At 40.4% G+C, this 21,946-nt stretch overlaps 1 protein-coding gene across 3 annotated transcripts; it reads right to left on the bottom strand.

Annotated features, from left to right (window-relative positions):
- Positions 1-15: 15 nt before the first annotated feature.
- fkbp15b (FKBP prolyl isomerase family member 15b) lies at positions 16-20,328 on the bottom strand. Of its 3 annotated transcripts, none has more exons than XM_042422026.1 (29): positions 20,155-20,328; positions 17,560-17,663; positions 17,402-17,480; positions 17,081-17,150; positions 16,917-16,991; positions 15,520-15,618; positions 15,144-15,293; positions 14,989-15,057; positions 14,406-14,549; positions 14,131-14,285; positions 13,983-14,031; positions 13,752-13,868; positions 13,223-13,307; positions 13,014-13,126; positions 12,826-12,913; positions 12,583-12,692; positions 12,401-12,499; positions 12,189-12,283; positions 10,426-10,528; positions 7,460-7,631; positions 5,848-5,984; positions 5,486-5,641; positions 5,179-5,331; positions 4,762-4,854; positions 4,394-4,507; positions 3,885-3,992; positions 1,962-2,587; positions 1,085-1,193; positions 16-888 (listed from the first exon to the last, which is right to left on the bottom strand). In XM_042422026.1, the coding sequence occupies exons 1-29, from the start codon at positions 20,202-20,204 to the stop codon at positions 811-813; spliced, it is 3,600 nt and encodes a 1,199-aa protein (XP_042277960.1). In that variant the 5' UTR covers positions 20,205-20,328; the 3' UTR covers positions 16-810. The 3 variants fall into 3 exon arrangements, with proteins under 3 accessions (XP_042277960.1, XP_042277962.1, XP_042277961.1); XM_042422028.1 differs by having other exon boundaries at positions 12,826-12,895; XM_042422027.1 differs by having other exon boundaries at positions 13,014-13,114.
- Between the last annotated feature and the right edge of the window lie 1,618 nt (positions 20,329-21,946).

The raw sequence follows: 21,946 nt of genomic DNA, 5'->3' as shown, positions 1-21,946 counted from the left end.
CCACAACATTAAAAACATATTTTACAAACTGTTTAATCAGTATTAATTCATTTCAACATAATATCAACTGACAAACCAACATACTTAATTTGATCATCTAAAGACTGACATTAAATTCAAAACACAGAATTTAAGGACAATTTTATGCAAAAGCACCAGGCTGATTTGTTCATGAAATATCTACTATGGGACTAACCTCATAATAAATGCTCGCCTTAACAAAGTTGTGAACTACAGCAGACACAGCAGATTCAACATACACAACAAAACATAAGAGAGAGATAAAAGGCCACATTTTTCATGTCATTTATTTCCTGGGATGAATTTCAAGTTAGCAAAATTGTTTAAAAGTTATACTCTTAAAGCAGCAAGCTAATAATTAAAAACCATGTAATGGCATAGTCTGAAACCACTGACAACAGGATAACTGCTGATTCAACAAACTAATCTGCTACAGTGCCACGTAAAAAATTTGGGATTAAATCGTGTCGCCAACAGATATCAAATAATTAATGATAAGCGTTTCTTTAGATTCCTCCGTGAATTACAGGCTTGTATTAATCAACCAGAATCAGAGTTTGAGATTGTAGTTTTGCTCTCCGGGATGCTGTGGTAGCAGCTGTGAGCCAGCAGGGCAGTGCAGAGGTGAAGAGCCGGGCTGTCTGACTGCTCTGTCAAATCAAGTTCATCAGCAGAGGCTTCTCTCATCATCTTCACTGCTGCACTGGACAACAACAGCTGGTAAAGCACCACACGCCTGTTTTTAGTGTCGATCATTTAGACACAGAAATTAAATATTCTGGTTGCATCTCAGTTCAGCCAGTCTAGATCCTCCTCTTCCTCATCATCACCAAACAGTGGAGCTGGTGGTGGACGCCCCTTCAAGCTCTGGACAAACAAACAAGAGATGAAAACAATGTTGTGTTGATGGATTTAACTAGTACACAACTATTTATCATTTTTGTGCAGTATAATGTGGTGCTAAACTGACTTAGCATTGAGACAAAACACAAGGGAAGGGTCGGGGTCAGGGGGGTGAATCAAATCTGAGAGTTTAGACTAAACTCTACAGATCCTTCCCTACCAGCTCATCCTCCTCTTCCTCCTCGCTGGGCGGTGCGGGGGGTTTGGCAGGAGTTGTGCTCTGGAAAAATGGCTCCTCTCCATTTTCCTCACCCATTCCCCCAGTCAGACTGAGAGAATAGCAGAAGGGAGGGGGGTGGGGGGGGGGAGGACAGTGAGGCAGAGAGAGAAAGGAGGGAAAACGGGGATCAAGCAAGCAAGAAACAACAGGTCAGACAGGCAGTTAGTTAGCAGGAATACATGCATATTACAGAACGGGGGACAAACATGTTAGACATTTGGTCGAGTTAAAAGAAGTTTGGTCAACAAAACTGAATTTTGCAAGATTAGTTCATGCTTCACCTTCCAACATGTGAAGGGAGACTCTTATTGATTCCCAGAAGTACATATAAATATGGTTCAATTCAACAAATAGCTACAACCAGCACATACTTTATATTATTTTTTTGTTTCCAATGCATACAAGAGGTTATGTGATTTCAAACTGTGTACTACAAACTGGCAATAAATCCATCCAGAAGCTTTCAGAAGTACATATTTGGAAAAAAACAAAGCTTGGTGAGGTTGTTGATGTAGAATTACTGCTGACGAGGCATGTTCTCTCTACCTGACTGAGTCAGACTATGTGGAAAATGACAAAATGTGGAAAATGTTTTATAGCTTTGTTTGGAAGTCTACAGCAGTTGTAGTGTTGACTTCCTGTTCCACCTGAACACTGGAACAATACCAGTGATGTTGCATCACATCCATTCAACCAGTTACTTTACTGGAATCAGAAGCCAAACTTTGTTCAGACTGACCACTGAGAAGGTTTTACTGCCACAGTGCTGGTCAAACAATAATCTGTTATATTAGAAAGCGTTCACGCTAGCGCTCACCTCGTGTCCTCTCCTGCGCTGCTCTGAAGTGCATTTGGTGGTGGAGGTGGGTGAGCAGGGGGTCCAAAGGGTTTCTGAGAGGCAGAATTTGTTTCTTCTTGATGCTCTCCATTATTCACACTCTCCTTGTCCAATTCATTTCCTTCTGACTCCTTCTGAGTTTCCTGTCTGACCTCAGCTGGTGAACTCACATGAGGTCCATCCTCTGGAGCTGCAGACTGACTGCTGTCTTTTGTCTCTGTAGATGTTTCAGGAACAGAGCGTTCTACCTGCTCCTGCTGTACTTCTGACTCAGTGGATGAAACTGGATCTGTCGCCTCTACAGCTTCAGACTGCTTTTGTGTCTCTAAATCAGTAACCGTTTCTGTCTCCTTCACCGCTGCTACTTCCTGATGCGCACGGGCCTCGCTGAGCTGGTGAGACTTTGATTCGGCCTCGTGCTCTTCCTCCTTTTCTTCCTCTCTCACTCCTCTCTCTCCATTCACATGTACATTCTGTGGAGATTTCTCCTCTTTTTGTTTTGCATCGTCATTTTCTGCTTCCTCCTCTTCCTCTGCTAACTCGACCTTCTTACTTGGTCTCAGTGAGGATCTTTCTGTGCCACTGAGCAGCTGCAGAGTTACATTCTAGAAAAAAAATAAAAAATCCATATGATTACAGAGAGGTCAGCAAAACACGTGCTTCAAAGTCTTCAAATCAAATTATGATAGATACTGATAGCAGAGGTAATATACAACTGTCAACTGCCTGTAAGACTGGGTCTACAGCTGACAGTTAGACACTAGATAACCAACATTTTTGAACGCATAGATCGAGCATAAAGCCGTGTTATCTCCACTGACAAACGTGTAGTAGAAGGTGTTATAGTGAGGACTCTGTGACTTCCAGTGTGACACTCAGGATGTCACTTCATCAAATTTCTGCCAGGTGACATTTGCCACAATCAAGTGTAAGAGCTTTTATTGTGAAGGTCAAACTTGACAATCTTGCTAGGAGCGAGAACAGCTCAGTAAAGAAGCAGCAGGAAACATAAGCTACATGTTGTCCTCATCTGGAGTGATGATGACTCACACTTCACTATCTGGCAGTCTGATGGGAAAAAAAAAATATATCAAGGTTTTGGTGAATGCCAGGAGAACACTGCCTGTCTGAATGCAGAGTATCAAACGAGTTATGATGTTTAAGGGCTGTTCTGCATGAATTTGACTTATTTGTCGGTCAAGAATTTGGGAAAGACTCCTCAGGATCTACCTAACAGGTGAGTACTCTGCGTGCATACTCTGGGAAAGTAGTTAGACAATGGGTCTCCCATGACTCTACAAGATGCAGTGTGCTTCTCTGTGCACAAATCGACAAATGTTTCTGTTCAGGTGTGATCTCTGTTTCTATTTATTCTTCCAAAACACGATTAAAAGCCTCACTACCTCATTAGGAAAGAAACGAGAGAAAATAGTAAGGGAGAGAGCGAGGGGCGGAACCGAACAGAACCCAAAACAACTTTACTGGGTGTGGTTTTCATTGTGACTGTTCTCAGCAACACTTAGGAAGTGGCCACACAGATGTTATTTATTGTATTTACTGCCATTGTCCACAGTGACAGGATCTGCTGGGTCCCAGGTGTAAACTCTCTGGCTGCCTTTCAATTTCAATTCAGTTTCAACTAAAGGAAATCTTAACGCTGCAGCATACAATGATATCTCAGCACTTTAGGAAGGGCCATCTACTGTATAATGCTCTTGTGGCTCAATGGGAGAAAACCCTGCAGCAGATTAATGCCCGTGGTTTTTACTGACATGTTCAACAATCAATCATGTTCAAAACAATCATCTGGCTGCTATGTTTATACTTTCAGAGATGCAGTGTATAAGCAGAAGATATGCATTTTCATCTCCATGACTTTGTGCACTATGCGAAAGCACTTACCTTAATGGTGCTAACAATCACCCCCAGCACAGCCTGGCCACTGTAAGATTCACCGAGGTCAAACTCCCCTCGCAGAGAATGAAACACACCGTTCATCACACGCTTCACCTGCAGGTACATGACAATAAACTGTTAACAAGGACAGCTGACTGTTATCTCCCTGTTTCCTAACACCTGTCGCAAGAGGACAAAACCAAAGAATTCAGGTAAAAGCCACCAGTCAATGTGATGTTCCATTGTGTCTCCTCCTCGTGCAGCAGGCATCCTGTACTCTTTCTCTAATTATGTTTTTGATTGAAAATTACACACTCAAAAGGAAAATTTACTGCACCACAGTTGCACTGATTTGCATGTGGCTTGTACGTTGTAACATCCTGTTTGTTGGTGGTGAAATTCAAGCACTCAGCGGTCCTTTACTGACATCTGGAGGTGATATTTAGATTCTTTGACTTTCACAAAATGATGCACCCTCACCTCATTATTTCATTTGTGCATGTATGATTTTTCACCTCTGCTGCAGTATCTCCTGAGTTCTCTTGCTCTGTCAGTTTCTTCTCCAGTTCAGCCACTCTTCTCTCCAGTTTCTCCCTTACAGCTGCTGCTTGCTGCTCCAGGGCTGTGTACTTAAAGAGAACAACATCTTGAGTGTGTGTGTGTGTGTGTGTGTGTGTGTGTGTGTGTATATATACACAAATAGCAGCAAATATAAGTCATTCAGTAAATCTCTCCTGACTTATGAATGGCAGTTGTGTATGTAAACATGATGTCGTAAAGAATTCCTTTAAAGTGACATCCCTGACAAATGCATTCCTCGCCAATGATGACTATTTAATCTAATTAAATCACATGCTGACTGACAACTAGTCATCCATCTTACTTTTTCCTGAAGCGCCCGCAGCTCCTCAGTCTGTCCCTGGTGTTGCAGCAAACTCTGTTCTTCTGAATCTCTTGACTGCTTGAGAACCGTAAACTGTTGAGAGAGACCAGAATGAAGGCATTCAAACATCATGTATTCACACATTACATCACACTATATAACAAATGATATCCTGATATCCTGACTTTTAGTCCTAAGTATTAGGTCTGTACCTCCACATTTTGAATGATGACATCATCAGGGTTATTGTCTTAGGCTTAACAAAGCTCCTCCAGAGCCAGAGAAGACATCATACAGCTGTTTTCACAAGCTCATCACTAGTAAAGAGGATCTCTAAAATCAGAGTTCCTCTTTAAGTCAACAACCAACGGGACAGTTGAGCTCAGACAGTGAGTTTGTGTCCAATGACTAGCTTGCCTTTTCCTGTAGCTGGGTGATCTTCTCCTGCAGAGCGTCTCTCTGCTCCGTCAGCTCAGCCACCTCTCTGCCATGTTGCTCTTTAGCTGAAGCCAACACCTGCTCACACTTCCCCTTCCACTCCTCCTCCAGCTCCGCCTGCAGCTGACACAACTGCGACACATTACAAAGCAATGTTAGAAATGTAACAGCTTAACACTTCCATACACGATCTTGTGAGACTGATTACAAGTTATTAAAGCATCACATGATCAATAATATTCCTTCAGTATATTCATTTCTTCACAGGCTCTTCATTGGATCACACCTGTTCAGACGCGGCGTTGTCAGTGCTGGTCCTGGCTTTGCGAAGCTGAACTCTGAGGTTGTCCAGCTCCTGCTGGTTGCTCCTACGGAGCTCTTCCACCTCCTCGTCCCGACGCTGACGCTCAGCCTGCCACTTCCTCTTCCTCTCCGAAAGCGTCTGAAAGGGAGGGGAACCACAGAAAAACCTCATTTATATTTCAAAGAGCATCTGCCTGAAGTCTTTCTGAGTCTGAACAGCTCTTTAACATATTATCAGTGTTTCCAACATTTTTTTTTTTTTTTATCGTATCCATGGTGACATCTATGCAGGGTGCCATTTGTGAAAAAAGAGAGCGCAAGGACATACATATGAAGGGTACTCACTCGTTCCAGGCTCTCTTTATCAGTCTTCAGGTCCTGCACTTCCTCCTCCGTGTTGTTGACTCTCAGCTCCATCTCTTTGCGTTGTTGCTTCTCTGAGCGGTACTGAGCCTGAGCTCTCTCTGCTGCCTCCTTCAGCTCTGAAATACATACACACACACACACAGCAGTCTCAGTCAGTGTATAACATTCTTGGATTTCACTTGGATTTACTTTTTCTTCTATGTTCCAGGACTGGTACATGCATCTCAGAGCTTGATTTGATTACTTATAAATTGACACAAGTCTGCATCTTTCGGTTCTTCAGAGCTGGTTTAAAGGTAATCAGGAGCTGTTGTCAGACCAACATGTACTTAAGTTCTTGTTAAATGGGAAGTTTATTCACTTCTCTTAAATCATATTCAGGTCATTCCCTGTCACATCAGACAGAAACTATGAAAGTGGTTTCAGCACCGTCTCACATTTTGTTCAAAGTTTGTCTTTGTAATGTTTGGGCCCCAAAACTAAGGCCTTCAAATATTTTTCAATTCCAAGGTTTTTATTTTTATTTTTTTGCTCCTTGATATCTTTTAGTTTTTACACTCTCAAAAACGCCTTATCTTGGAAGCCATTTTTGGTCATTAATATCTTGAAAAATATTATTCATAGCCTCACCAAACTTTGTAGGATGGAAGACAAACATGCTCTCAGTATGACTGGAGAGTCATATTGAGGGCATTATAAACCCATTTTTTTGCACACATATGGTATCAATTGTTATTTTTTTCTTCAAATACAATCTTTTATTAATTTTGTGCTAATATTTAGGGTCTCTACCATGGATGGAAATGAACATATTAAGAATAAAACAAGGCATGGTAGCATTTCTCAGTTATTTTCATAGCACCAAAAAGGAACGTGGGGCAGCTAGAAGGAACACGAAAGTGTACGTGGAAACTGCTTGACGTATGGTTATAAAGGGTACAAATTACAGAAAATTGATGGATGGATAATTTAACCAAATACAAAATAATCAATTTTTTTTTTTTTTTAAGCTGACACTGGACTATTATGAGTCGACGAGCTTCTTTGCTTCTGTGGCGAGCAGTAGTGACAGTGTTTGCTACAGGTCCACAAACAGCTTCCTGCAGTCCAATCTACTGTCTCACCTGTAGTTTACAGTGTATGACGTCTACCAACAACTAATAACTAATGTTACTGTCTACTATCTGTCTGAAAATTGAATTTAAGACTGTTTAATCCCTGCAGATACCCTGGTGGAACCAAACACACCAACTGTCAGTGTCAGTTGGTTTGCTTGTTGAAGAGAAGTTTTAGAGAGGTGTTCGTTCAATTTTTTGGTCATTTTGGAAGCTGTAGTTTGTGCTACTGTCGGACTGCCTTGCAATATACTGAGAGATGTTACAATCTTTTTAGATTTAATATTAGAATACATCAAAATCTACTGTACATCCTCCAAAATGATCACAAAGCTTGAACGCTTCTCTAAAACAGCTGAACATTAGAGCCTTCATGAAGGTAGGATTCACTGCAGGACTGTCCTATTAAACTGCATTAGTTAGCTAAAATACTCCATTTTCTGCAGTTTTCCAAACAAATGCAAACTTCATCAAACCTTCCAGCTGTGTTTGCAGGGCAGCGATACGTTGGCAGTGGCTCTCACTGTCCTGCAGCGCCGAGTTCAGTTTAGTCTGCAGCTCCACAGCCTTCTGCTGATGTGCAGAAGCTTCAAGCTGTAGCTGAGACAACCGGGCCGTGGACGAAGCCAGATCCTCCGTCAGACGGACCTGATGGAGACGCAGGGGGGGGGGGGGGGACAGAGGGGATGGGTGAGAGGGGGGAGATGTACTGGTGGCTGTTTAAAGTAAAACCCAGGCCACACAGAGACAGTGGAACAAGGCGGTGACAGCCTGGATGAGTGGTTACTGGTGCTAGTGGAGTAACCTGTGGGAGAGAACTGGTGGGTGAATGATGACTGATGGAAAAAAGAGACAGAAGGGAAAAAAGAAGAAAGAAAAGTTAGTTAAAATGTTAATGAAGTATGATATAAACAGGATGATTCAGATCTGGGGTCAAACAGTAGTTCAACATGTAAGTCAGAGGAATATTAATTATTAAATATACAGATTTATAGTGTTCTGTGACTTTAGTGGTGGAAATGATCATTTACTGGCTCTGACTTATCTGTTGTGCTCCTAGGAAATAATTACATAATGCTTTAAAGCAGAGAAAGCAGGTTTATCCCTCTTGAGTTGAAAGTGAGAACAACAAATGTTTGCTCAAGACTAAAACAAGATTTCTGATGCAGTGAAGCTGCTGATTTGGAAAAAAACAAAACAAAACTGCTGACTTTGAGAGTGCTCAGACACTTTCATTTTGTCATTCCTTTCTTTTTTTGCAGATACTCTTTGACCACAGACTGATAGCAGTACACAGAAAAAACAGGCTCACCTGGCCGGAGCTCAGGTCCTGAGGCAGTGCATGCTGAGAAGAGAGAGCAGTAAATGCTAGATTTTCCACAGAGAGCAGTTGGCAAAGAGTGGAGCAGTTATCATCAGCATTGGAAATGTAACAGAAAACAGTAAATGATTATAAATTAATACCAAACCAAGTAGAGTATGTATGTGTTTTCAAGTGTAATACTGAAGTGAAAATCTCACTGTGAAAGATGGATTCAAACAGGAGATAATGATGCTCTTTAGTTTTTTTAATCAAATTTACCACTTATCTCTCAGACAGACCGGTACGACAGTTATGTTAATGTTATAACTATTCAAATTTGAAAGCTGGAATGTATCAGTCTCCCATCTTTAGTCAAAACCAAATGCGCTGTCTGGAGGTCAATCACATGGAGCCGTAATGCAAGAATTTGATTTTCACTGAAATGTATCCAATATTAAAGAAATGATCATTTCACTAAAACACATTTCCCTCCAGTCATTCATGGTGGAAATGTTGGAATCATCCAAACCTACAAATACTGTCGGTGAGAGAAGTCTGTTTGTCAGTGTGACAAAGACTCAGCAGACTTGTGAACAACCACAGTACAAGACATGTAAGTTATGTATAGACTGATGAATGCATCTGCACTTTTTTTGACATAATAAGTGCCTCTGTGGTGTTGGACTTTGTGGGCCATTCTTCTTTGTGTATTTCAATTCTTTCTATTTGTTCTTTTAGAACTTTTGCTTTTTATGCATGTAAATGACTTCTCTTCTTCTGTTTGCAAACACTCACTTGCCTCAAATCGCCCCCTTGAGGGTCAAATTAAGTATTTTGAATTGAAACTCAAGCCAGCTGTGTTGTGTTAGTAGCAGCCTGCAGCTATATTTTGCACATTTTTTTGTATTTATTAACCTTGTGGAGAAGGATGGATGGGTGGTGGGGAAAATGTCAAGAGAAAAACTTAAACAAAGAATAGCAAAACATAAAAAGGACCACATGGAAATAAATGCATCCAAGCAGTTGCGGCACATTTCATGGAAATAAATCATCACAAATCACATCTTCCTTTAAATATACGGACATGAGAAGCTATGTTTGTCAAAGAGAGAGGGAGGGGAGGGGGAGGATGAGGGGGAGGATGAGGGGGAGGTGTTCTGGATTTCTTAATTGGGAATTAGACTCGAAGCCATGTTTACTGGATTATATTTGTTCTCAAATAAGAAGAAAATCAACTGCAGATGGATTATTATGAAATTAGTTATTCATAAATGTCAGATAATGGAAGTGACTTGAGTACACTGTTTTCAAAGATTAGCTTGAATAAAGAGGCTGAAAGAATACAGAATGTGTTTGCTTTAATTGAAAAATGGATATTCAACTTTTCAACTGTGAGTAATTCGTATATAGTAAATTTTGAAGAATGGGTTCGTTATGATAAAATTCAAATAAGATACTGTTCATAAAACACATCACATCAGCAGAGAAAGAAAGCTGTTGATCTGCTTTCATTCCCTACAGAGCTGGGTAATGAGGGATGCTCCATGAGTTTGTCAGCCAGCTGACCATCCTCACACACCGACACCCAACTATGAACGGTCTCCATATCTCACGGAGCGTCTGGAACAGAGGAAAGTCATCCTAACTGCACACAGATGCAAATCCTGGTCCTGCTTTCATCCCTGAGCTGGAACTCCTTGAACATTCCTCACTGAGAAAACAGCTTCTGACTAACTGTTACATCATTTGAGTTGTAAACTGAGAGTTTACAAGGTGTACAGGAGTTTCCTGCAGATGGTGATGGGAGGATATGCTGTCTATGCATCTTCCATGGAAGGCAGGATGTCACCAACTTATTACAAGGCATTTAATTATAAGGCAGTGAGGTTGTCTCTATGGTCGCCACAGAAAGCAAAGTAATCACAACTTTGGCACTTTATGGCAAGTAGAAAAGCAAAACAATGCAAAAATGATCACAAACGACTATCTTTTGCAGTGCGTTCTGTAAGTTTTACCAAAGAGTAATAACATGCCTGTTATAGTGTCATAGTGAGGATCTGAGAAAAAGACACAAAGGGAACAGAGATCGATCCACAGTACCGGCTGCCCGCCGTTTCATCAGCGGGGAGAAACACTCACCTTGTCCTGCTCGGCCTGCAGCAGTCTGGCCTGATTCTGTTCACTGGAGGATTTGAGGGAGTCGTTCCTCTGCTCCAGAAGCAGGTTGCTCTGCTCCATGTACCTGGACCACCACAACACCACCACGTTAGGTCCACCTCAAACACATTTCACATTAAAACTTTCCTCAGACTTTCTTTTAGCTACTCGAGTACATTTTGAAATGTTGTCACTGTTAGCCCCTCTAGATCATATGGTATAATTGATAATGTAGTATACTACTAGTATATAACTTGCTTCCTTTTTGCACATGACAGTGTCCACACCAGCAAAACAGGTTCTCACTTCCTGCTAGATAGTATCTCCACTGGTTTTGGCCCCTGATGCTCCACTGTGATAGGGAAGTGTTCTACTCAGTTAACCGCATCTCTGGTTAATTGTGTCATATCAGCTCCGCATGGCTCCTCCCAGTTCACACACAGTGATCTCCATCACAGCACACCTGTCCTCTGTAATAGAACTCAAACTGGTTCCTACACTGTACATCAAAGAAGTGCAAATCAGCTTGAAGAAGCTTGATTCTGCACCTTCCATGTTCTCCTCAGATGATTTGCATTATTGTACATTAAATCGCTCTCTAGTAAGAGATTTCATATTAGTGATTTTATTTCTAAATATGATCATTTTCTGTTTCTTACTGAATGTCGGCTCTTATCCACTGCCTCAGCGACACTCCCCCCCCCAGACTAGAGCTTCTTATTTTCAGAATAGCGACCATCTTTTCTAACTTGTTCACCTGCACTGAATGCACTTTTGGACTTTTCCTTACAGTCAAGAAGAAATAACCATCTCATGTTATTGTCATCTATAAAGTTCTACTGTTGAAGCTTCCAAACTACCTCACATCTCTTCTCTCATTTAAATCTAGTGATTACAGCACACGATCCAGTAACTACTTAACCTTAGATATCCCTCATGTTTTCACTACTGTTGGCAGAACTGGTTTCACCTTTTAAATGGAATGAACTACAAACTGCCCTCAAACTCACCCTCCCCTCGGACATTTTAAAGCTTTATTATCTGATGTTTTTATGATTCTTGTAACTGTTTTTATGAATTCCTTGTTTATTGTGTCGTTGTCTCGCTTCTGTCTGCTGATTGTGTTCTTGTTCTCAGTTCTCTCCTGGAAAATAGATCTTAATCTCAATGAGACTTCCTGATTAAATAAAGATTAAATAAACATTTGAATATTTAGCTATTATTATTGCATTAACCATTTATATACAATTCTAATTTTCTATCTGAGTTTTCTGAATTATTGTCAGTTGCTCTTGTCAGATATGATAGAGTAATTTAACTGGGTGATTTTAACCTGCATATAAATGTTCAGATTGTAGAGCAGTAGAATTTATGGATCTTGTTTCTAGTCTTGACTTTACCCAACATGTGAAGGATGGAAGTACACTGGTCTCCTGGTCATTCCTTCAGTTAACAAACAAACAGCTGGCTTATCTCTGGAATGGCCTTTCATTACATGTTAAAAAAGCAAGTTCAGTTGAAACCTTTAAATCAAGACTGAAAAGATACCTTTATTCACTTCATTAGAACTTAGTTCACCTTTTTAACACTGATGTTTTTAATGTAGTTGTTTTATTTTGCTTGCTGTATGGTTTTTCCTGTCTTTATCTTTAATTGTAAAGTGTATAGGGACCATGTTGCATGGTGATTCTGCACTTTAAATAAAACGGATTGATTGATAGATAATGTGACATTTGTTGGCTCACCTCTGGTTCTGATTAATGAGTTCACCGATCTTGCGGTTTTGCTCCTCAATACGAGAGCTTTTCTCAAAGACTTCCTTCTTTAAACATTCATTCTCCTGAAAACACACACAGCAGTCAGAACAGTTTGATTCACTGATGAAACAGCAGCACATCCAGAGACGTGATTAGAAAATCTAAAAGAGTTGAGGACAAAACAAAAGGCAACAATGTACCTGGATGATTCTTTGGATGTTGTGCATGATCATGGAGGTTTCCATCGACATACTAGGAACACTCATGGAGAGACTTCCCTGCCTTTGAAGGTCATCTATCTGTTAGAGCAGAAAACAAACACGACTGTATCTCCTTTCAATTTAAGCCACTTCATGAACCTTCTTGGATACTGAGTTTATACCTTTGAGGCCAGCTGATCCACTTTATCTGCTACTTTTCCCACAGATAACCGGATCTCTGTATTGTGCTGCCGGGCCTCGGTCATCAAGAAGGAAGTCACATCGCTGGAGCCTGAAGAAAGCCAACAGTTTTACCACTTAATTGCAAAACAAACTACTTCCCATTCTTTAAAACATTACATAAATCTCACTCTCTTCTGATTTGATCATAATGGCTTTGTTATTATTGAACTGAGCAGTCTTACCCATGTAGGGGACAGTTTGTGCAGGGTACACCTGGCCAACAGGCTGCAGCTGAGTTGGAGCCACAGAGGTCTGTGTGTAGGAGTAAGGCTATGAAACAACATAATACACTGATATAATACCACATTTTTCTCTTTTCTTATAATGACTTATTAATGGTAAATTGGTACAACATGCAGTGAGATCTAACCTGAAAGGCGTGGGTGTTGCCTGGCAACCCAGGCTGTGGGGCAACAGCGGTCATGACAGGAAGTAAGGCAGAAGGCGGAGCAGCTTGAGGATGGGGATGTACTGCGGGAGAAACTACAGAATGTAACAGATCAGTATATCATGATAAGAATTTGTGTTCTTTGTCATCCTTAGCTGCAGGGACAATGCATACAAGTGGACAAACATTACCATGTGCTGAACCTGGAGCAGCAGCAGAGATCTGCACTGGAGACGGAGCAGCAGGCTGATCCTTCGCTCTGCCACCGCTGGTGTCCTGCAGAGAAATCACATAGTGGCAGAAACTCAGTACTGACACCAACATGTCCTGCTCTTTATAGGGATGCTGTACTTCCATAAAGTTCATGGATTGTCAAGAGACAAATGATGGTCAGATCAGTGCAGCAGAGGCTGAGATATCCTAACTTTAAGTCAGTAAAATATGGGTCAAGCTCCAAGAACAGTGGATCCTACACTTCCCATGATGCAACTCAGCAGCATCTTTCATTGGACCGCCCCTGTCTGGTAAATGCCCACATTTTTCTAACTTCAAATAAACGGTTTGTAACGGAAGCTTCCTATTAAAAAGGTTCAATTCATCGTTGGTTTGGGTCTGCACATTAGATTTACTGACATTAAGAAAAATGTAGAATATTGTTAGTCCTATTCTTTAACATTTATGTGTTAAAAAAAGCTTCATCGTAGGATTGTGTGGACCCACCTCCAGCTCAGAGTCACTGGATTCCGGCTGGCTCGCCACTCCCGTCAGGAAGGGCAACATGGGCTGACCCATCTTCGCCATGCGAGAGATGAGCTTGGCCTTTGTGGCGTCTGGATTCTGAAGTTTAAAAAGGTTTGAACACTTTCCATCAATACAGCTTCCCAACAACAGAATACAACAGATATGTTTAGATTAAGAAGCGCTTCATTGATCAGGAGCGCGGGAACTTACTGCCAGCTGTTCACTGAGAGAGTTCGACTTTGCACGAAGCGGTGGGTCCCTGGGGGGAAAAAAAACAGAAGAGAAAGAAGAAGACAAATCAGCTTAGGTGACAAAGAGTTATAATGCTGTTAACCCTTTCCTGAGGTTGAGGTCTCACCCTGGTCTGCCTGGGCCCGAGACAGTCGTCTGTACTGGGGGCTCTGGAGCCAGATTCTCCACGCTGGGGGCTGGGGACGGAGCTGGGGAGGGAGCAGCTGAGTCTCTGGAGCTGGCACTGGCCCGATCAGACCCACTGTCCTTGGAAAACTTCACCTATAAACACAAGACAAAGCTATGTAATCCTGTGACTTTAGGATGATCACGTGTGTCAGAAAATGTAAAGATACAAGTATAAATGAGGGAAGGAGGTAGAAAAGGTCCAGAGGATGTTACCCGTCGAAGCTCTGCTTCAAAAATAAGAGTGCTGTTAGCCGGGACGCGGTCGGGGATTCCCTTGGATCCGTAGGCAAGGTTGGGTGGGATAATAACGAGACGACGGCCAGCCTTCTTCATCCCCAGCATCCCTTCCTCCCATCCCTACTCACACAGAGAAGGTAGTGAGATGTGTTTACTGTTGATCTGCAGGTAACACAGACTTTTTAAATGCCTCAACCTGTTTGATCATCATATTTACAAATGAATGATAACCCACATTTGGGGTTCTTTTGCTCTTAAATATCAGCTGAATGTTATCGCCAAAATGTTTTGACATTATTGATATCACAGTATTTTTTAAAGAAATATTGAGATATTTGATTTCAGCACCACCCATTCCTAAATAAAACATGTAGCAGCATGTCTGGATACAGTACATACATACACCATCCCAAAAAAACGGATTAAACTGGATAAAAAGACACAATTAGATTGTAATTAAAAATTTAAAAAAAACCAAAACAATTAGCTATAAAAAGGAATAAACATAAAAAAATATAGTGATTGTGTTAAAAGGAGTTTTTTGTACAGTCTGTGTTACCTTAATCACTTTTCCAGCTCCAATTTTCAGTCGTAGCAGCTTGTCTTTGTTCTGGTTGGAGTCAAAGATCTGAAAAGAAATTTAAGATTGAATGAGTCAAGCACCGTCTTCGTCTAGAAGACCCACAAGACCTGGAGACGGTGGAGGTTCGTCACCTGTCCGATGGTGTGGTTCTGCAGGAGCCAGCCTGTGTACACCACCTCCAGAGAGTCTCCGTTCTCCACAGCCTGGCCCTCCCCGAGACTCAGCTCCTGAACCACCACCGTATCCAAGGAGGTGGCGCTGTTCGCTTTCCCCAAACATACCTGATGCAAATAAAGGGAAAGAGGTCGTTATCTAATAAACATAATCAATCTGGTGAAAGCTTAAAAGCAGTGCAGTCCAGACTGATAAAGAGTTTCTGCAGATCAATCCTGATACTTGTGGACCTTTGTGTTGTCAGTACAAACAGTCTGTTTGCTCAGTCGCTCACACTGTTGCTCAAACAATCACTGACATCTTTAGTCGTGGCTCTCCTCCTGTGTCATTTACCTCTTTGCAGAAGTCTGATGAAGCTTTCTCTGATTCAAACATCAGGGACCAGTTCTGCCTCTGGTCATCATAAAAAGTGCAGTAATTGTTTGGTTGTACCTGCAGGAAAGAAAGAACCCGTCAGGAACACTGAATCTACAAAACGTCAGCTGCAAGTGGTGAACTTTGATACACCGCTCTTGTTTTTGTGTTTGCATAGACTGATATGCACAGACTTTTTAATGTAATCAGTTTTAAAAAAAAATCCATAACACTATTAGAAATTGATTCATTCAATTTAAATTTAGATAATGCAATCAAAAAATAAGATTGTCTAATCTCCTTATACTGTTTTTAATGAACTAATAATCACGTTTTAAAATGAATTCACAAAACTAAGTTAAACAGGGTTTTTCTCTTTACATTTACTCATGTATCTTATCATTTATTGAGTGAATATTGGACATACATTAAGCAGGTATACACAAACATGACTCTAAATGAAAGCTAGCTTTGCTCTGTGTCTGCTGGATGTGTTAATAGATAACTGTTTGCTAATTGATGAGGTGTTTTCAGCTTGTTCAGCTGCCTCAAAGTGGCTAAAAAACAATGAATACTGCTTTAAAAAACTCAACATAAAAAACAAAGTCAACAGATTAGATTTGCCAATAATCAAAGTTCCTTATTTTGAGAATGAATGATTAGTAAAGTTGATAAGATGAAAATGAATCCTCACAATTATTTTTGTAAAGGCTATTTACTAATGTGTCTGATGATATGAAGAGCTGCAGTATTCATTTGTATCTTGCTATAGAGTTTCATATTTCATATTTTTGCTTTATTTTAAAGATGTGTGTTGTCTGAAATTTAAATGAGGTCCAACCCTCACCATGGAAACAGGAGTTCTGATTGGCCAACTGTAGTGTATTTGTGGGGTGATGTCATAGTTGTCCAATCAGAGTTCAACCAATTTATAACAGCTTTCTAAAACACATCAGCTTAATAAATGATTAGAATAAACACAGTCCATAATTACTCTGGTGCCACAGACAATGTAAGATGGTGGAGAGACATAAATATATAGAATAACAAAGAGTAATGCACCTAAAAACAGAATTTTAAATTTTAAATTTTAAAAATGTGCTTGTGAAAGGTTCCTACATATTTACAAAAAAAACATTTATTGACTTTTGTTATTTGTTTTTACAGAAGTATGTACTGTCTATTAACAAGCAGCATTACTGTGGAGATTATTGGTAACAAAAGAAACTTTTTAAGCCCTAAAAATCTAACTGTGTTTCCACACACTGACTGACTTTTCAAACATATGTCAGTATGAAGTGAGATGTTCCTTTGATGCATCAGAATATCTGTCTCTCAGTATGTATGTATGTTACATCCTTTATGTCTCTGCTCACCGTGAAAATGAAGCCGATGTGAATCTTGGCAGCGGTCACTTGTTTCTGCTGGCTCAAGTATAGAAGCAGCTTGTACTGCAGAAAAAAAAAGAGGTGCATTATTCATAAAAATCTAAAGTCAGACCAATAATCTCAAATGAGTGACCAATTACTAAAGCTCCAACCTCTTTTGTTGTGTGGTTGCCCAGAACGGCTGCTCCCAGCTTTCCTTGCTTCACATACTGTCCGTTAATACTGTGAGACACAACGGCAGGAAAGTGTTTCATTGACTTGATCATAAGCTTTGAATGGTCATGCACTTTTGTTTTGAAGATTTCTAAAAATGTTTCTTGCTAGTAAATAGTTGCAGCCAACAGACTTTGCTTAGAAATGAATTGAAACTTGCAATCAAAGTTTATAGGCTGCAAATCAAAAGCTGTAAATTCTCAGATGCAATTCAAAGCAACACTAAAATGCTTTTCAAACATTAAAAGCAGAGTATTCACTATCTGAAGGCTTGGACTGCTGTGGCCATTAACACTGCAGGAGCTCCAGGTGGTGCAGCGGGTTTCTGGGTAGCTGTTGCTGTAAACAGACGAAAGACGATTCAGCATCCACATCGTGGCACAACTTTAACTTCCTGATCCTGTTCTGATGCTCTTACCTGGATTTGAGCTCTTTCTGGGCTGTTTCGGCGCCGTGTACTGGAACGACTCGTTCCCCTGACTGGCTTCTTGGTCTAGTCCGAACAGGGAGGCCAACTTGGCCCTGCAAAGAGAGCAAGTGTAAAGATCATGGAGATAGACTCATGTTTGCCATGAAATGTACAGTCAACTGTATAATCTACTGAGGTTTGTTCCACTCTGTGGTTACACTCATAGGATGAAATATGTCGGCGTCTGACTGTGCAGTCAAGCCCGTTCCTACTCACAAGGGCAAAGCTGCTCATACCAGTCTTTCATCTTCATTTGGGGGATTTCAGGAGTTACTGTAGCTGCAGCTTAACCCACATGAAGGTTTACAAGTCAAGTAGCTACACAATGGGCTACATTATGTGTGTTCTAGCTCCAAAAACTTGCTAAAAAAGTCAAAAGCAACAATTCTAGGGCAGCATCTGACAATTCGTCATTATCGATTAATCTGGCAATTTTTCTTATCAATCGCTGAACGATTTAGTCCATAAAATGTTAGAAAGTGATTAAAAAATAAAAGCACATCATGATTTCCCAAAGCAACATCTTAAAAGTGTTTTTTTGTCCAACCAAAAGTCCAAAACCCAAAGAGTGAGAGATCATCGTTTGACAAAAAAAATAACTTACAGTTCACTTTCTAGCTTGTTCTTGAACTTTCAACCATATCTCATGGTCTTCCTGAGAGGATTACGTTTGCTCATTTGTCACGGAGCTATATAACAACTTCTATGACACCTGGAATCAGCACTTTAACAAACTTAACTCAAGGTCCACTTACTAACTTTTTTTTTATACGATTCTACATCTCATGATCTTCCTCACTGAATAAAGTTTGCTCTGTTGTCATGCAGCTACATGACAACATCCACAACAACAACGGAGTTAGGCTACATGCCACATACCATGACAAGCTCTCAAACTTGAACTGCTGAGGAGGACCATGAGATGCAGCTGAAAGCAACAAAAACAGACAGTTTCATGACAATTTCCATCCAGTTGACGCCCCAGAAGAAGGCACAGCAGACTCTTACTGACCCCTGGAACTCCTTCCACAGGTAGTCATTGGTATCTCCTAGAACAGACATGTTGAAAGCCTTGAGGCCCTCATCTCCGATGGTAAGGAACTGGGATGAGGAGGGGCAGCCTGTTTGCATGTGTGAGTTAAAAATCCTTCTAGCGGTGTACGTTCCAACTTTTCTGCCCTCGGCTACCCCGATCTCTCGTCCCCCGGGTGCGGTCACACCGCCGTGGTAGATTCAACAGCATAGCAGAAAAAGCAGCAGAAACTGCGGAGCTCCGGTTCAGTGCTGAGGCTCCACTGAGCAGAGATGGGCTGTGGCAGAAGCCTTTCACCTTACTCTTCTAACAAGCAGCATGTGAGAGGAATTAGCCACCATGAACACTCCCTCCCTCTAGAACAGGCGCTCCACAGGCCGCCTATTCCCTCCAGCTCGTACACACAGTGCTGCTATCACACAATGCTCTCACAGTGCCAGAGAGCACAACACAACTGTCACTCTGATAATGTGGCAAAGCTGAGACTGAATGCCTTATAATTGAGAGGCAGGGTTTATTAATAGTGAGTGAGTCTGAGTTTGGATTCCTGCAACATCACAACAATCTCCATTTTAAGTGGCCCTCACTAGCAAAATGCAAATAAAGCTAGAAATTGTATAACCAGAACTGTTTGATATGCTTTCTGACCATCTTTGAGCACATCTCACTTGCTCTACAACAATGCAATTTCATTACAGGTGATAAATAGCACACCAGAGTTTATAAAATGTCATTTCACAACATTAAGTTACTGTCTGCTTAACAGGAACCAGCCAGTTCAGTGGACAGAATATGGATGTGAGATCAGATTTCATAAAGACACAGCAGAGGTCGCTGGAGACATGAAGGCATGTGATAAGAGCAGAGATATGAAATCTGTGGATGTCAATTTTAATTTGAAACTTTATAGTTGGTAACTCGCATAGTGAAAACAGGATTCTTTGTTTGATTGATTGATATCATTTGTTTGGATTTATCTATGTGCGTTCTTTTGTAACGCTGTTACAGAGTAAGAACCGAATAAATTCAATTAATTAAAAGTTAAAGTAAAAAATTAAATAAAAAATAAATTAAATTAAAAGCGTTCCGCTCTGTCTCCAGATATCTGGCAGTGTAAGGTAATGTTAGTTCACTCTGTCACTTTCTAATTCAACATAAACATGCTTATTGAATTTTTATGGAGTATTATTAGTTAGCTTTGCTGTCCATGTCTTATTGGTAGAAGGATTATGGAAATAACACTAATATTTTAAAAATATTTAATGAAAATATCTGCTTGCTGGTGAATATTAGAGAACAGCTTAGAAAGAATCGCCTCGACTTTACGTTGTTTTCTAAAAGGTATTTCCCACAAACAAGGCAGAAATAAACGGACAGATTTTCAATGAAATCTGGCCCATACTGCAGAATCATACATGTCTTGTTGTAATTTCATCCATGATAAGAATAGCCCAAAGGCTAGTTAGCTCGCAGGCTAACAGCATTAGCTTAGTGAGGGGAAATAAACTCACCCTCCTGTGGGAGACAAGAAGTCTCCGTCTTCATCGTCTCCGCCGAACATCTTTTGAGTTAGAAGCCTCTTTTTATAATATAAGACATATACTGAAATGAGTTAGCTATTTTTACATGACTACTTTCATGAACTGTGACTTCCTCTTCCTGTTTGTGGTGGAGTCAGCTGACTCTCCACCTGATCGGAAATCAGTTAGTCCTTGCTACCACTAGAGGGCGCCACAGACTGTTACAAAAATGTTTCATATTCAAGCATGGATCCATGTATTCAAGATACATACAGTATATATCATATTTAATATATATATATAACACATCCATGTTCAAGACCCCCCAAACACGGTTGCTTTTAACAGGATCAGACATGACTTCACTTTCAATTGGTTGATACATTCAAGATGGTAACAGGACAAAGAGTAAAAGTAATAATAATAAAAATAAATAAAATAATGAATCAAATAAAAACTTACTAGAAAAGGTAGGCAATACAATCAGATTTCTTAAAAAGAATCCTTGGAGCATACTAACTGTATGTGCACATGTCTTATTGTTTGTAAGTTGGATAGACTCAAAATACTTTCTAAATTCAATCATGAAAAGTTCAAAGGATGGGCGAGACCTTGAGAACTTGGATTTATGGATGTGAAATTTTCTCAGCATATAACAGGACTGTGTCCTGAGGATGAAGGCAGAACAAGGTCATCATGAGTTGAAAGTGCTGCTCAGTCGTCAAGTATGCACACTGGCTGTCATGGGATGCTGCCCTTAAGTCAACCCTGACCTTTGACCTCGCAGGAGGGCTTAGAGACTATATTCTTAATATAGAATCAATAATGAATGGCTGGTTATGCAGGCGTAAGTGGGTAGGGTGAAAACAAAAAAACCAAAGTTGTCCCAGAGGTAAATTATATTGGAACTGATGCAGATCCACATCAAGGACGTTCAATTTAAAATCTCACATACTGTATAATTAACCCAGTGAAATCTACAGTAGGATCTCTAGATATGTGAATGTAGACTCCTGCTACATTTGTGTAAATGTTGATAAAACATCATTTATTCTTACAGTGTAAAATAATTATCATGTTTTTGATGCCACTAATGTTACACTTACATTATTTGTTACTATGACAACATGAGTAACAAGTCTCTAGAATATAAAAATTTAAGAAACACATGTCACAAATGTAAATGTTTCCAGAGGGTTGATGACATTTAATACTTTGTATCTGGGACAAAATGGGTTGGTGTGATCACACAGACCTGTTATCAAATGTTTTCCTATCATCACACCAAAAATAGATCTCATTACATTTACATAAACACAGCCACATTTCCTACAATTAATGTTAATTCATTTTAATCTCATGCCTTCCTTCGTTGCCAAGTTCATTAAAAGAGCTACATTGGTTGGCTGAACTCCAAATAGGATTTTGATCTGTCATAACATTGCATCAGTCTTGGCAACACACATAACTAATAAAACTATAATCAGATGTGTGAAAGGAGCATTTGGATGAAGTCCACAATGGCTGTGCAAGATGTTAATATATGACTGGGTGGACCCATCTCAACCCTCCCCTCACGCTTTTCAATCCACCGTTCCTGCACTTTTTCTCAGCCCCAACCTGAAGGTAAAATTATGGGTTGGTGTTCCACCGTTATCCATTTTATTCTAATATTTTCTCATCCTTGGATCGGAGCATCAGTTGGCGTGGTGGCACATTCAGCATCATTGCAGCTGTTGGTATTGCCAGTTCTGTTATTTTAAAACCCAACTGTGAACTGTGC

Source organism: Thunnus maccoyii, chromosome 9 (assembly GCF_910596095.1).
Source record: "Thunnus maccoyii chromosome 9, fThuMac1.1, whole genome shotgun sequence".
NCBI lineage: Eukaryota > Metazoa > Chordata > Actinopteri > Scombriformes > Scombridae > Thunnus > Thunnus maccoyii.
The sequence above is the reverse complement of the archived record's forward strand: the minus strand, read 5'-3'. Positions and strand labels throughout refer to the sequence as shown.

Bases quoted from the DNA above. Each gene is read 5' to 3' on its own strand.
- fkbp15b (XM_042422026.1), bottom strand. From the start codon at position 20,204: ATGTTCGGCGGAGACGATGAAGACGGAGACTTCTTGTCTCCCACAGGA. The intron at 12,693-12,825 runs GTAAGACTGCTC...GGCTTTCTTCAG, and splicing joins ACAAACTGTCCCCTACATGG to GCTCCAGCGATGTGACTTCC. The intron at 5,642-5,847 runs GTGAGTACCCTT...CCTCCCTTTCAG, and splicing joins ATAAAGAGAGCCTGGAACGA to ACGCTTTCGGAGAGGAAGAG.